This window comes from Dermochelys coriacea, chromosome 9, assembly GCF_009764565.3.
Source record: "Dermochelys coriacea isolate rDerCor1 chromosome 9, rDerCor1.pri.v4, whole genome shotgun sequence".
NCBI lineage: Eukaryota > Metazoa > Chordata > Testudines > Dermochelyidae > Dermochelys > Dermochelys coriacea.
The window spans coordinates 62,557,397-62,573,256 of record NC_050076.1 but is presented as its reverse complement, the minus strand read 5'-3'; the positions used below and the strand labels follow the sequence as shown (position 1 = coordinate 62,573,256).

Here is a 15,860-nt window from a genome sequence, read left to right as displayed (position 1 = left end):
AGCTGGGATAAGAGCTGGTCTGGGGGGCAGAGCAGCACTCCCTCCCCATCCCCAGGGTTGGCTTGGCTTGGCTGGGCTGGGCCCCACCACCCCCAAACATTCCTCCATGCCCCCTTAGGGAGGCACACCCCACAGTTTGGTGACCACTTATCTAGTAGGTAAAGCAGTAGACAGGGAGTCAGGAGTCTCAGGTTCCCTGCCTGACATTCCTAGAGTCATACTGTATGTGTCTCGGCAAAACTCCAGGCATTCTGGGCCTGTTTCCCAAGTTAAAGGGGGGCTAGGGCCTATCACTGGAAGATGCTATAAAAAGTGCAACATATATTCTAAGAAAATCGGACATTGCAGCTGCACTAAATGGTTGCTCTTTTTCCTCTCCAAGGGCAGAGACAGGCCATCTGCTGTGGGAATCACACCCACACAAAAGCAATAGACAAACCCAGACAACCCTGTCAATAAATAGTTTAATGAGGTTACAGGTCTGCAGGAAAACATGGCCACCTCCACTTCAGCTCCATCTTCTGTCCCGCCCATCAGGCAGGGTGCAGTAATGGAGCCAACACATACCACACCTGTACTGCAAGGCCACTGCACCACACTGGTCTTCACAGAAGACTCCGCTTCAGGCCCAGACACTGGTATAGGCAGGGGCAGCAGGTTTGTATAATTTCTGGTGGTGCCCAGAACCCGCCCCTGCCTAAACTCCGCCCCCCACCTGCCCAAGGCTCTGGGAGGGAGTTTAGGGTGCAGGCCCTAGGCTGGGGCGGGGATTGGGGTGCAGGCTCTGGGAGGGAGTTTTTGGGATTGTAGGAGGTGCAGGTTTGGGAGGGAGTGCAGAGGGAAAGGGTGCAGGGGTGAGGGCCGTGGGAGGGGCTCAGGGTGAGAGCTCTGTCTGGGGCGGGGGGGTTTGGGATGTTAGAGAGGCTCAGGGCTGGGGCAGAGGGTTGGAGTGCAGGGGGATGAGGGCTCTGATAAGGTGTTTGGGGTGTTGGAGAGGCTCAGGGCTAGGGTTGAGGGTATGTGGGGGGTTGAAAGCTCTGGCTGGGGGTGTGGGCTCGGGGGTGGGGATGAGTCTGGGGTGCAGGCAGGCTGCTCCGGGACAGGAGCCAGAGAGGAGGACTCCCCCCAGCCCTTTCCCTGCCAGCAGCAGCAAGCTCTGGGGGAGGAGCCCCCCTTTCTCACCCCCCAAGCAGCACACTCACCCCCACCACTGTCACTGCACATGCTCCTAGGGCTCCTCTCAGGTCCAGGAATCTCCCTCGCCTGCCCCATGGCGGGTGCCAGGGGTTGCTGCATGCGCCTCCTCCCCTCCTGCTGCCCTTCACTGTAGCCTCACTGGGGGTGAGGGATGAGGCTGCCCCCTTGCCCAGCATGGGGCAGGAGCAGTGACTGTGGGCAGGGGGGCCCCGTGCTGGTGGAGGGTCCTGCCGGAAAAAGGAAGGGTCTGAGGTGGAAGGGCAGGCTCAGTCAGTCTGCCCTGGCAGTCGAGATGGGGGGCACCAGGACCCTGCGGTAGCAGCTGCTGCAGGTACGCAGTGCTGGAAGAGGCACCCAGAGAGGTGCATGGGGGCAACAAGCGGGGGCCAGGGGACACTTGGGGGGAGGTGCGGGAGGGCAGCAAGTGCACTGGGCTTGGGGGGGGCACCCGGCCCCAAATATTGGTGGAGCTGGGCCCCTGGGCTCTGAATATTGCTGGTGCCAAGGCACCACGTGGAGATATAACTCGCCGCCCCTGGGTACAATTAATACTTCCCCTAGAACACACAACCTCTTCCTCTGGCCTCCGCTCCGCTGCAGGCAGGACGTGCTCCAAGGACCAGACGTTCAGTGGACTGCGGGTCCCAATCCACCCATGCCAAGACATCAAGACACAGGGAGGTGAAATGAGTGAAAAAGGGGGCGGCAACTTCAGGCTGCTCATTCCCAACTGCATGTCTTGGAGGCTGTGCTCGTGGATTGGAAGCAGCCCTAGAATGGAAGTCGCTTCAACTGCTCATATGTGATAAAAAACTGGGGGGCATGTCAAGGAATGGGGCCAACGTGCTCGTGCAGCCCTCCCGCCCCACACAGGCTCCTGAGCACTCCAGTTGCTGCTCACCAAAGCCCACATGCAGCAGGAAAGCCAGAGCAGCTCCACCCTCACAGCCAGCAGGGAAATCATCACTGAGCTCCAGTGTCAGTCACTCCAAGGAGCTCCCTGGCACTCCACACAGGACCACGTCCTGCAGCCATCTCAGAGAGATCCTACAGGTGGCAGCTGCAGACAACTCCCTGGAGCCAGGGCTTGCTGGGGTATTCTGAGACTCTGTGAGCCCTGGTAGAAGCCACTGAGGAGGAAAGCGCACTGAGATTTTTAGCTCTACTGGTCATAATTGGTAAACAAAATGCTGTGGCTGACTGTTATTTTGGCAGCTATGTCTGAATGGAGCAGGGCTGCCCCCAGCAGGTAGGAGTTTGTACTCTAGAGCAGTGCTACTCAAAGTGGTGGTCTGCGGACTGGGGCCAGTTCACAAGCCATCGGCTGCCGGTCTGCGCACACATTGGGGAAAAAAATTGCCGGTCCCCCACATCAGATAGCTTGAGAAGCACTGCTCTACAGTACACTTGCTGGAACAGGTTAGTCCTGTTGGCCCCATTCCTTGCCACATGCCCACAGAAGGACAGAAAATCTGCAAGGCAAAGTCTGGCAGAATTTCTCTTACAGTTGTGTTAGGGGTTACCGCAATACAGCTAAACACCCACACATGGCAAAGCCACACTGCCCCTTCCAAGAGGAAAATAGCACCAGAAGCCTTCCTTTAGAGGACACTACAGCTAGAAGCAGCCTGCACAGGGGGGAGGGGGAGTGGTCAAACCCCATGGAAGCCCAGCAGAGGGAAGTCTCTAACCCTCCCAAACAGCTGGGACAGGATAGAGGGCTCACTCAGGGCTCAGTTCGCTGCCTCTGCCTCTCCAGTATATGTGCTTTCCACACTGGAGGACACATTTTTCAGAAAAGTAAAAAAGGGTCCAATACAAGGATTGAGGTACAGGATAACTGCAAATAGTGCCTGTTTCGATCACCTGTCCCATGCATCCCAAGGCTTTCCCCAGACTTCATCCCAAAAGCAGGGGCCTGCCCAGAGACTGCCAGCCCCAAAGGGCTCAGAGCAGATATAGGGACCCTCAAACCAAGCAGCTCAGGGTGCTCACTGTAATGAAGGTTTCCTTACAATTATGAAGTCACAGCAGAACTCCCTGCTCTGGCAACACAAGCGAGACAAAGGACTAGCCACTCAGCAGACTACATTAGAAGCTACAATGCACCCCCTGCTGGTTTCTTGGCCATACAGTAGGCTACAGCTGCGTTGTATCCTGCACGATCACTGAAGGGCAGGGAGTACATCTGAGTGGGCCATTGCAGGGAAGACAGAGCCATGACTTGATTTGGTTAATGGGGCTAATGGTGCCTGACTAGAGCGAGAACCCTCTCTGTTTTGTGTAGTTCTTTCTGTCCTGGACTTTCTCCAGCTAGCTGCACCCAGTCACTCTTCAAGGATACAATGATATTCCAAGGGCCAAGCCGGAGCCAGTTGGGCCAGAACCCTTTATAGAGTGCAAAGAAGCCCTCACTCTTCCATGTCTGGAGAAGAGAGAGAGAGAGAGAGAGAGTGTGACCATGAGATGCTCCCCAAGTGCACTACGAAACAGGGTGGTTTTCGCTAAAATGACTCCAGTAGTATCCTAGTTGCTCTTGCCTATTCCTGAAGAGGCAGACATGTCCCCACCCCACATACAATGTAGTACCCTTCAATACAGAACAACTCCAGTCTAACTGGCTGGTGCAAGGCAAGATGTTCTTCTCAAAGCTCTGCTCTAGGAATTAGTTTGGGGCAGTTCTCTGGCCTGTGTTATACAGGGGGTCAGACTAGAGGACACAATGGTCCCTTCTGGCCTTGGAATCTATGAATAAGATCTTGGACTGTCCCTGCTCTGATTATCTCTCCCCCAACTCCCTGAGTCTCATCTCACAGGAGCAGGCCCAGGGGGCAGCTCCTCAAGTCCATGTTCATTGCACTGCAAGACACTCCCGGAGAAGAATGCTCCATGGCTTGTGCCTTTTGCTGCGGGGATCAGAGTCACATGTGACATCAGAACCTGCTCAGGCTCAACTGGGCCCTGATGGCTGTAACCCCACTTGCCCAACACTATCTGGTTTCTTACCTTTACTAGACCATCCAGTGTGCCTTTGTAGAGCTCCACAGTCCCCACTATTGCCCTCTGGTTCATCATCCGTGTTCGCACCACGTCCACTGGGTTGGAGGCAATGGCTCCGGCCAGCCCACACACAAAACTGGAACTAAAGGCATCAAAGCATTAGAGGCTGCTCCGGGCCCAGGCTGGTGACATGCCTCGCACACACCCGAGGGCACAGGGAGAGCGCTCTCCACAAGAACATAGTGCAGCTATGTTTTTTTGCTCCATCTTTTCTCATGCTGTCTGTTGCCATTCAGAAACCCATGGTGCAGACAAGATGCACATGCCATCACTCCGGCAGGAGGAGCACATTCATTATTGCAACCATCTCCTAAATCCAAGCCCCAGAGGTTGTAATCCCCCATGGGGTTTGGGGAGATTTTAAGCCTCTCCTAAACCTGGACTCAGGGACAAGCTGCAGTTTCTTGCCATGACACATTGAGATCTGCCAAAGGCTGTGGCACTGCAGTCATGGCAGGTGGTTTTTGGAAGCCTGCGGGGGCTGAATTCAAGGACTGCGTGTAGGGCTGGTATTGGGGATGCTTCTGCAGAGTGAGTGCTGCAAGAGCAGAAGACCAACACTGAGAACGGCAGCGGGGGTAAAGCAGGGCAAAGGCAACCGTTTTGCTACTCCCTCCCTTGTCCTTGCTCTCACCGTATCCTGCTGAATTCCTCCCTCCAGCCATGTGGTGCAAACTCAGCGGTTGCCCCACAGCACCCCCAGCTAAGAAACCCTGACAAAAGAATCATCTCACTGAACCACTCTGCAGCAACAGCCTAGAATCAGAAGCCAGGGCAGGGGAGGAATGGGGAATAAAGTAGCTAGGAATGCAGCAGCTCATGTCACATGCTCTACAGAATTCCTGTTCCCCAACCCCCTTCATCTCTCCTCCTATAAATCCCATTGGATTCTAGCTGGGAGACCTGCACCACATGCCACCCTACTGCCCACATGCCAGGCAGCTGAACTGCTATGGAACTGCTCTCTGTAGACCTCCAAGAAGTGGATGCCACTGCAGAGCTGCAGTCCTTGCCCCCCTCGGAAGGATCTAGCCAAGCTGCTGACATTGCATTCAGCATAACCAGGAACTGGTCAAGGGTTAACCCCACAGGCTGCACTGCATAGTGACATCCTGCCCTTCTCCAGCAGGTCTGACTGTCAACGCCTACCCCCACTGGATCCAAAGAGAGCAGAGGGGATTGCAGATACTCACACGAAATGGGCAAGGATTGTATCCCCCATGAACCCTGAGAGGATCAGGTGCTTCTTGGTGATGTCGTAAACTGGCAGCTCCACTCCAACCACAATGGCAGCTCTCTGCGCCGTGGGGACTACACCCTACCAAACACAAGCACTCAATTTACCACTGGAGGCAGAGCCCCATCCCTCCTAGACATTCTGAAAAGCCCTCCCACAGCAGTCAGCCCTGCAGCCCATGACCATGCCTTCTGATTGCCTCCCCTAGTTCACCAGCTGCACTTGCCCTTGGATAAGGGAAGCCCACTGTCTCTTGGTTTTACTCCCAGAGCCCTCCTCCCTTTGGGCAAGACTTCCCATCCCGGTTTTAGAGAGTTATGCTCCCTCCACCCTGGCATCGCTTCACTAACTACATGAACTGTGTGTCCTGCCACTCTGTCCCCTGACCTGTAGCATGGCTGGATCAGGCTCCTCACCTGCCCCCAGAGACCTCAGCTGAAGCCCTCAAATCACTCAACTTCTCCCACTGGGCAGCACTTAACAAAACTAGATGCCAGCATAGATTAACCAGAAACAAGATGCAGTTATGCAGGAGCCACATGGGGCCAAGTCCTCCCTGTCAGCATGGCAGGGAGCTGCTAGGACCCCAGTATCTTTTGCACCATGGCCTATGATCTGAGAGTCCAACCTGGCAAAAGGTTGCTCTGGCCTGAGAACAGATTACAAAACAGCTGAAGGAAACAAGAGTAAGTTAGAAAGAGCCACCTGAACTGACTGCAAAGCAACCCTCAAGGAGGCCAAACAGGTGACCCATTTCCACAATGGATGAGAAATTCCTGGGTCAGAGAAAAACCATGGGCAATGGACTGGAGAAGTAGATGGGACAGTAATGGCTGCCCCTTCTGGGCACTGTAGAGAAGTGTAAGGACATTAATCTCCTGGATACCACTCTCTCACCCAAAGGAAAACCCTTTGGCCTGCGGATGCTGGGGGAATTCTTCAGTACATCCAAGCTGGCAAACAGGCCAATGAGGAGATGCGGCTCTCAGACCACACCAATCTGCAGTGACCTGAAGGAGGTTGATTTAAGAATCCCATTGCCCGTCCCTCAAGAGCTGTTTCATGTCTATCCTCTTCCTTATCTTCTTCGGATTCTGTGTAACTATTTCCAAACTTGGTCAGCTCCAGCATTAATTCACCTTCACACTACCATTGCCACAATCAGTATGACAGGCTGAGGCTGCACAAGCAGGCTCACCTCAGCATGAAGGCGAGGTGGCAGGAGGCGGCCAGGGCATGCCAGTTTTTAGACCAGGAGAGTGAACGGGGCCTAGGGCTAGCAAGCACCCACTTGTGACTGACCTGACTGTGTACTGTATCCTGCCTGCAGCACGTGTCTGTGAGACAGATGTTTTCCTTTCTTTTCTATCCTCTGTTCCCCTCTCATGTGCGCTTGTCTAGAGAGCAGGAATAATCTTAACAGTAACCGCTGAGCCAAAACCAGCAGTGGAGATACTCCTTACCCCGCCCCTCCCTTCCAGCCCAGGAGGCTCTGGAGTAAGCGAGAGACTTAGGGACAAGTATCTTCCCTCTGAAGGATTGTACTGAATACAAGGAAGAGATAAAAGGGAACGCTCCATTTGGGAAAGCCATCTGACTTGGGAATCCCAGTACTGGAGCTCTCTCCAGTTTGGGTTTGCTGGCTCAAGTTCATGGAAGGGTATCTATGGTGAGGTCACTATAGTAAAAGCAGGCCAAAGCATCTTACCACAAACCCCAAGCAGTGCGGCTAACTCCTCAATGCACTAACAGTAACAAGTGGGCTCTAAAGCATCTTAGCACCTTTAAGCTCAAGATCCTGTCTTCCCAATCCACCCTTCAACCAGCCACCAGGAAGCTGCCATCCTGCGGTCATTCACACACACACGGCAGATTCCAGGCAACAAGGGATAGGGGGTCTCAGGATGGACACGAGGCAGAGCTGAGGCTGGTGCAGAACATTAACTGTGGATTTTCTCACCTTCAAACAACTTTTGTCTTTACACTGAAGTGTTCTGGTGAGGACATTCAAGGGAAACACTCGCTGACATTGAGAACTCCTCCTCTGACAGCGTGCTCAGCCTCAGGCTTCTGTGAGGACGCCACAAGCTATTCTGCTGAGCTCTGCAGACTCTTCCTCACTAACCTCACAAGGGTGTTCAAAACCCACTGAGACATACCCAGACTGAGTCACTCTTCAAGAGGTGAGCTAGGGGGAGGAACAAGGAGTCCTGCAGGGAGAAGCCAACTGCTGTACCTTGCACTGCCTGTTAACTATTCTGCAGCTGTACTTTCTGGGAAAATGGCAGGTTTTGGAAGACTGGACTCTGTGCATGAGGGGACCTGCCCCATTCACATCCTGCTTGTGCTCCAATCCAACACATACATAGAGTGACCTTAGCCACAGTTTCCCCTTGGACAGCAGACAAAACAGCAAGCCTGCTCCTGTCCTTGGCCCGGTCACTCTCCAGATGCTTCACTTACTCCAAGGGATAGCAGCACACCGGGATCAGAAGGTGAACTCACCACCTGGCTTTAGTCAGAAAATGGCAGTTGAGGAAGCAGTTTACTCTTCTGCTGCCTGAGTAGAAAGGACTCTCAGCAGTGGGTGCTTACCCTCCAGAGCCCCCGCGTGCCTTCCTGCTGGTAGATATCGATGAAGCTGCCAATCATGCCCCCCTGGAATAAGCTGCCTTGAGCCTGCATTCGAATCTGAAATGAGGGGACAGATTCCATCAGGCAGCAATGGCTGCCAAGCAGAGTTATGTTAGCAAACAGATCCAGCTCCCACCTAGGACGGGAGAAATAGCCAAGTATAGCGGAGTAACATCCAACTGCCCAGTTGAAGAGTTATTCAGGAGCCAGGAAAGTGAATTTGGAGGAGTGGCTAGCAGGTCACAGCACAATGAAAGTGACAATGGACTGGAGAGGGCAGGACCTTATAGGACTAGCTAATGGATCTCAGTGTTCAGAGGTCAGACAAAGAACAAAGCAAGGGAGGCAATTTTTTTTTTTTTTTTAAAAAAAAACAGAGGCTGAGCCCCATGTGAATTGAATCAAGAGACTCCCCCAGATGAGGCCCCCTGGACCTAGCACCAGGATAAAGAATAGGCCAGGCTGGGCTCTGCCGTCACTCTGCAGGACTGGAGTAACGGGGGGCTACAGATCAGAATGGAGGTGCATCACCAGAGCTGTGTGTAGTGACCATGGGGAGAAGGCTTGTGGCATGCCTGACTACTGGCCAGCACTCTTAGCCCTTTGCACAGTTCACCCAGTGCTGGGGCTCCAGAGCGTCTTTCACCACAAAGCTCAGCAGCTGCGTTTTCTATCTCCTTCCTGCACTGGGCTGTGGTTCCCTCATATTACCTCTCTCCTTCACTCCCCCAACCAAGGTAGTACTTTCTTTCTACCCCCAAGCAAAAGCCTGGCAAGTGGCTTGGAGGGCAATCCGCTCCAGCTGGAAGAAAGGAAAGAATCAGCTTAATCATATCAGAACCTGGCCCAGCAGGGATGGTCCCTCAAAACAGGCACCTCTTACCTTCAGCACATCTGTCGGGTTGGCCAGTGTGGACGAGATCACCCCTGAAAGCACCCCACAGAGCATGTTGATTAGCAGCGTCTCATCTGCAATCAGGCAGGGGGAAAGAAGGTCAGAGCCCAGAGATGGTGATTCAGGGACCTACCAGAGAAACTGAAAAGCTTTGGGAAAAAAAGAATGGAAAAGTCCAGCTGCCAATGCAGAGAGCGAAGCTGTGGGGTGCAGAGACTAACCAATTAACTGAAAGCTGTTGGAAACCTGTCCCCTAGCTGCCAGGGCCCAAAGGCAGTGGCAGGGATGTTGGGGCTTCAGCAGTATTCTGCAGAGGAGAAGGCAGTCTCTGAACTCAGAGCCTGGCAGAGAGAGAAGCAGATTGCCAAGCACCTCATTTCTAGACACAATTATCTGTAATTTCAACCTCCCCGATGGCACTGTGAGCTGATTTCATGGGCGCTGGGTTTGCAAATGATTTTTTGGGTCATCCAGCACTGCAGAGCTTTGAACTGGAATCCTTAGCAGCTGCATCCGAAACACACAGAGGACAGAGACTGGACAGCCCAGACAGAGTGGGTTAGGTGCAATTAGTTCAGAAGGAAAAGCCTCCAGGCCCAGAGTTAGAGCAGTGGTTATGCTGGGAAAGGCAATGGTACTGACCGCAGCACTCTCCAGAGGAGACCAGGCCACTGGCAGCCCCAGCCCTGCAGGGAAACAAACATTTAGAACACAGTACCAAGCTGGAAGTGCTGCAGCAGCAAATGGAAATAGACAACTTGTGACCCAATTCACATTCCATGGAGTCAGATGCAAGGAAGGACCATCACTTGTGAGTTAGGGCAGCACCTGGGACTTCATTCTATCCCAGGCTTGCTGCATGGCTGTGGCAAGTCCTTCCTCATCAGTAACTCAGGGGCCCACCTGGTGGGGACTGCGAATTGAATCCATCAGGGTTTGTCAAATGCTCAGAGTTCCTTGAGAGAACCTGCACTGGATTTTTATTGCTTCAGTATGTAGGTGGGGAGAATGGAGATCCTGTGGCCTGCCCCAAAGCAGCCAGGAAAGCACATCTCAGGACTGTTCACACATGCCCAGCTTTGGAGGAAGGGAGAAGGCACAGAGCTAAGGGGACGATAAGCTCTGAGCAAAAGCAATGGCACAAAAGCCTCTGGCAGGGAGATGGGAAAGGTTAGTTAACCAAGCCTTAAACTGCTGCTACACGGGGGCAGTCCCTGGGGTCGGGATTGTGGGAGTGGGGGCTTTGTCCTGAAGGCAGCTGGGAAACTGGAATGATAAATAAGAATCAGATACTTTGAGGAAGGCGAGGTGCTATCTAGGCCTCAATGCTGCAACAGCAAAATGGGGATAATCCTTCCTTTCTCCACTCTTTTTTCTGTTTAGATGGGAAGCACTTGGAGGCAGGGCCTGCCTCTCATGCGAGTCCGAGTGGCAACCAGCACCATTGGGACCTCTATCAGCTATCCCCACTGTTGGGGCAGCAGGAAATGGAACACAACTCAGCTTCTTTAGGATTCAGCAGCTGGGCTGGGTAGAGAAGGGAAAGAACTGAGAAATGGAATGGGTGGGGGGCTACCCTCAAGATTTCATACTGTGCCATTTGTGACAGTTCCAGAGACATCTCAACATGACGCTTCACTGACACTGACCTTCTAAACGATCTACAAACAGCCGCTTCAGGCTCTGGTAAATGCCAATCTTTATGGTGCCGTAAGAGGCCTGTCTCAGCAATGCAGGAGCAATCCTGCAAGGACAAACACACACAAGATCTGGTTACACACTGCAAGGCCCACCAGCACCACTGTGCCCCTGCAGGCTCCAGCATAGCTCATTCCCCTCAGATACAGGCTCATGTAACACACACACCTGTTGTGGGCTCCCGTGCACCTGACAGGCACAGTTCAGCAAGGGAGCTCAGCATCACAATACCTCCATGGATTCTGAGAACAGGCCAAGACTGGAATAGCAGAGGATACTGCATGGTAAGGGATAAGCCCTTCAGCAGGGTGGGCTCATACAGACCCTGCCTGCATGGCAAGTGGCTCATGGCAGAATTACTAGTTCAAAGCTTATTGAGTGCCAAACTCAACCCATCTGAACATGAAGAAAAGGAGAAGCCTGGAACCTGCTTGTCCACATTCTAGTGCCTGACACAAAAAACTGTTTTGAAGGGGCTTGTACAAGCCACTCAACAAGGAGACAGAGTTACCCCCTACTTCCCCACCTTTATGTCACTGTTATATGCAGAGCAGCTCCCAAGAAGTGGTCAGCTATCACACCCACATGCCTAACACCAATGAGAGAGCAAAGTGCTGTCTGAGAAGTACGACTTTCACAATATCTTGGCATGGCATAGGGATGGATTGGCAACACATTTCCAAAGGAGCCAGACCCAAATATGTTTAGACTATAGCAGCCTAGCAGTCTTTTGGAGAAGGAGCAAAGAGGATGGCCTGCCTCCCTCCCCCTCTCCTCTGAGACTTCCTGGGTCTTTATTTGGATATTTGAGACCCATACATCATCTTGGGACACTGACCAAACAGACCAGCCACTGGAGAGTCCAAGGACTAGAAGGAGTTCCACCTAGACTTGCAGCAACAGGCTGAGTTCCCAGGCTTTTTAACCAACATTCAGTAGAAAAGATGTGGTGGTGGCTCAGTCTGAGAAAAGGGAAAGCTCACGGCCACAGGTCAGACTGTAGCCCTCTCCCCAAAGGGTGCAGCAGGGCAATGTGCCTGGGGTAGGAGACTCTGCACACATAGGATATCAAGCAGAGAGCCTTTCGCTGGGAAAAGGAGGCATCAGACCTTACCCAGAATAGAGAGCCAGAATCCCCTCCTCCTTGTAGATGCGGAACAAGGCATGGAACATGCCCCGGTACTTGATCTCTCGGAAGCGAGCATCAATGCTTTGACCTTGTACTTGGAGCCGCGTTTTGGTGAGGTCCACAGGAAAGGTCCCTTACAAATGGAGAAAGGCTCCAGTCAGGCTGCAGTCCCTGCAAGGTGATGGGGAACAGTGTCCCAGGAAATAGACTAGCACCCTCAAGAGTACAACCACCAGTCAGGTCTCTGGCACCCACAGGGCTCAAATAAGTCTCTTATGTTAAAGAGCTCAAACAGACTGAACAGAGTAAAGTCGCACAGAGAGGTTGCCTCCCATCCTACCTCCTTTGTGCCCCTGGGACAAGGACAGGCACTTTATACTAAAAGACCAGAACCAATCATCGTGATGGTCAGACTGGCTTCCTGCACAACATCAGCCAGACAATTTCACTCAGTGATTTTTGTGTTGAAACTAACAATCTCTGGGTAAACTAGAGCAGATCTTTTTAGAAAAAGAGATCCAGCCTTGACTGAAAGACTGCAGTATGGAATTAAACTTTGGAAAGTTGGCCCTATGGCTAATTGTCTTTACTGTAAAAAATGTGTCCCTCAATTCCAGTCCAAGTTTATCTAGCTTTCAGACACTAGAGCAGGGGTAGGTAACCTATGGCACGCATGCCAAAGGCAGCACGCAAGCTGATTTTCAGTGGCGCTCACACTGCCCGGGTCCTGGCCACCGGTCAAGGGGGCTCTGCATTTTAGTTTAAATTTTAAATGAAGCTTCTTAAACATTTTAAAAACCTTATTTACTTTACATACAACAATAGTTTAGTTATATATTATAGACTTATAGAAAGAGACCTTCTAAAAACATTAACATGTACTACTGGCGTACAAAACCTTAAATTAGAGTGAATAAATGAAAGGTTTCAGAGTAGCAGCCGTGTTAGTCTGTATTCGCAAAAAGAAAAGGAGTACCTGTGGCACCTTAGAGACTAACAAATTTATTAGAGCATAAGCTTTCGTGAGCTACAGCTCACTTCATCGGATGCATTTGGTGGAAAAAGCAGAGGAGAGATTTATACACACACACACACACACACACAGAGAGAGAACATGAAACAATGGGTTTATCATACACACTGTAAGGAGAGTGATCACTTAAGATAAGCCATCACCGGGGGGGGGGGGGGGGGGGTGGGGGGGGGGGGGGGAGGAAAACCTTTCATGGTGACAAGCAGGTAGGCTAATTCCAGCAGTTAACAAGAATATCAGAGGAACGGTGGGGGGTGGGGTGGGAGGGAGAAATACCATGGGGAAATAGTTTTACTTTGTGTAATGATTCATCCATTCCCATTCTATTCAAGCCTAAGTTAATTGTATCCAGTTTGCAAATTAATTCCAATTCAGCAGTCTCTCGTTGGAGTCTGTTTTTGAAGCTTTTTTGTTGAAGTATAGCCACTCTTAGGTCTGTGATCGAGTGACCAGAGAGATCGAAGTGTTCTCCAACTGGTTTTTGAATGTTATAATTCTTGACGTCTGATTTGTGTCCATTCATTCTTTTACGTAGAGACTAATAAGCGATGGTCACATAAACACCACCCTATATCGGAAACCTACTGACCGCTATTCCTACCTACATGCCTCTAGCTTTCATCCAGATCATACCACTCGATCCATTGTCTACAGCCAAGCGCTACGATATAACCGCATTTGCTCCAACCCCTCAGACAGAGACAAACACCTACAAGATCTCTATCATGCATTCCTACAACTACAATACCCACCTGCTGAAGTGAAGAAACAGATTGACAGAGCCAGAAGAGTACCCAGAAGTCACCTACTACAGGACAGGCCCAACAAAGAAAACAACAGAATGCCACTAGCCATCACCTTCAGCCCCCAAGTAAAACCTCTCCAACGCATCATCAAGGATCTACAACCTATCCTGAAGGACGACCCATCACTCTCACAGATCTTGGGAGACAGACCAGTCCTTGCTTACAGACAGCCCCCCAATCTGAAGCAAATACTCACCAGCAACCACACACCACACAACAGAACCACTAACCCAGGAACCTATCCTTGCAACAAAGGCCGTTGCCAACTCTGTCCACATATCTATTCAGGGGATACCATCATAGGGCCTAATCACATCAGCCACACTATCAGAGGCTCGTTCACCTGCGCATCTACCAATGTGATTATGCCATCATGTGCCAGCAATGCCCCTCTGCCATGCACATTGGCCAAACTGGACAGTCTCTACGTAAAAGAATTTGTTAGTCTCTAAGGTGCCACAAGTACTCCTTTTCTTTTTGCGAATACAGACTAACACGGCTGCTACTCTGAAACCTCTCCTTACAGTGTGTATGATAAACCCATTGTTTCATGTTCTCTGTGTGTGTATATCAATCTCTCCTCTGTTTTTTCCACCAAATGCATCCGATGAAGTGAGCTGTAGCTCATGAAAGCTTATGCTCTAATAAATTTGTTAGTCTCTAAGGTGCCACAAGTACTCCTTTTCTTTTTGTGAATAAATGAAGACTCCGCACACCACTTCTGAAAGGTTGCCGACCCCTGCACTAGAGCGCGCTCTGCCTTTGCCTGCGATGACACAGAGCCCTCTGCTGCCAAAAATCTCCCCACACGTGGTGCGTCCTGATGGTCTCAGGGGCGAGCTACAGAGACCCACAGGCTGCCGCGGGAAGGCAGGTTTGCCAGACCAGGATCAGATCGTTCTTGCAGCTCCTCTCTGCAAACCCATCGCCACCCTCCTGGTCCGCTCACACTCCCCCCGCAGCGCGGCCCGGGGAGCCCAGCTCAGCGCCTCTCCCGCCGTTACCCCGAGGCCTTCCAGCGGGGCCAGGCTGCCGGGAGCGGCGCAACTCCCCGCCCGCGGCCAGAGGCCGGCGGGGTAGAGCGCAGGGGCGCGGCCCCGCGCCTCACCGAACTCGGCCACCAGCGAGGCCAGCCCGCCGTACACGAAGGGTTTCCAGTTCAGCGCGGACATCGCATGGCGGAGCGGGGCCCGGGACGGGCCGGACACGGGACCTCACGTCACGGCGGCGCGCGCCGGAAACGGACCGCGGACCGGCCAGGGAGGACAGACTCGGCGCGGCAATGGACGCGCGGGGTGGGGTTCCCGCGAGAGAGGCTGGGGGCGGGACTACGGCATCCTTCGCTCGCGCCTTCTTTACGCACAGCCGCGCGAGCGATGACGAAAGCAGTGACGTGAGCGACCGCTGGCCGGAGATCAGCGGCGTCGGGCTCGTTGTCCCTTCTTGCAACAGGGGGCAGGGCCGCGCGAGGGCCGCCTCTTTCGCCCAGCGTCGTGACGCACAGACGCCAATCCCTGCCCAGCGTCGTGACGCACGGACGCCAATCCCGCTCCCCTCGGCGTTGGGGCGGGTTTTACTTTTTTGGCCCAATCGGGCTTGTTATGGGGCGGTTGTCCTGGCAACGCGCACGGCGCGACCGTGGACGCGTTCCGTCTTCTCCTGTGTCCCGGCGGCTCGGGTGGTCCCCGGGCTGGCTGAGCCGCTGCGCCGCATCCGAGGAGCCCCGGCCCCGCTGCCGGAGGGCGAGTGTCGCCGGAAGCCTCGTTTGCGCACGAGGGAAAGGGCAGAAATCCCACCCCTCGCCCGCGGAGTCAGCGCCGCGGGGTCAGACCGGCCTCGGCGCAGCGACGGCCCGGAGGGGCGCGCTACCCGCCTGCGCAGCGGCAGGTCCGCCCGGCCCCTGCGCGGCGTCTCGCCAGCCTAGTGTTGCCGGACTCACCGAGCACTAGCTGGTGCAGCCAGAGAACCGCTTCGCCCCACACAGAAGGGCTAGGCCCGGCGTTTCGGCGCCCGCTCTGATGTCGGGCCGCACCTTTGCGCCCGGCCGGCTGAAGCCGCACCCACGTAAAAATGGTGTTAAATGTGGTTCCCGTGCCACCCCACCATGGGGCTGAACATGCCCCTGGGAGACAGATTGCTACTGCAGTGATGTGAGACTGGCCGTACCTTAG

The 15,860-nt window shown here is 53.2% G+C and overlaps 1 protein-coding gene across 3 annotated transcripts; it reads right to left on the bottom strand.

Annotated features, from left to right (window-relative positions):
- Nucleotides 1–448: 448 nt before the first annotated feature.
- On the bottom strand, nucleotides 449–15,420 carry SLC25A14 (solute carrier family 25 member 14). Of its 3 annotated transcripts, none has more exons than XM_038417150.2 (9): nucleotides 14,798–15,420; nucleotides 11,836–11,983; nucleotides 10,673–10,767; nucleotides 9,012–9,097; nucleotides 8,090–8,185; nucleotides 5,451–5,575; nucleotides 4,204–4,339; nucleotides 3,542–3,622; nucleotides 449–2,010 (listed from the first exon to the last, which is right to left on the bottom strand). In XM_038417150.2, the coding sequence occupies exons 1-9, from the start codon at nucleotides 14,859–14,861 to the stop codon at nucleotides 1,969–1,971; spliced, it is 873 nt and encodes a 290-aa protein (XP_038273078.1). In that variant the 5' UTR covers nucleotides 14,862–15,420; the 3' UTR covers nucleotides 449–1,968. The 3 variants fall into 3 exon arrangements, with proteins under 3 accessions (XP_038273078.1, XP_038273080.1, XP_043348021.1); XM_038417152.2 differs by lacking the exon at nucleotides 14,798–15,420 and adding an exon at nucleotides 14,694–14,715; XM_043492086.1 differs by lacking the exon at nucleotides 8,090–8,185 and having other exon boundaries at nucleotides 14,798–15,026.
- Nucleotides 15,421–15,860: the final 440 nt, after the last annotated feature.

Bases quoted from the DNA above. Each gene is read 5' to 3' on its own strand.
- SLC25A14 (XM_038417150.2), bottom strand. From the start codon at position 14,861: ATGTCCGCGCTGAACTGGAAACCCTTCGTGTACGGCGGGCTGGCCTCG. The intron at 8,186-9,011 runs GTAAGAGGTGCC...CCCTCATTTCAG, and splicing joins ACCCGACAGATGTGCTGAAG to ATTCGAATGCAGGCTCAAGG. The intron at 2,011-3,541 runs GTATCCTTGAAG...CATGCCCCCCAG, and splicing joins TTGGCCCTTGGAATATCATT to TTTTTTATCACATATGAGCA.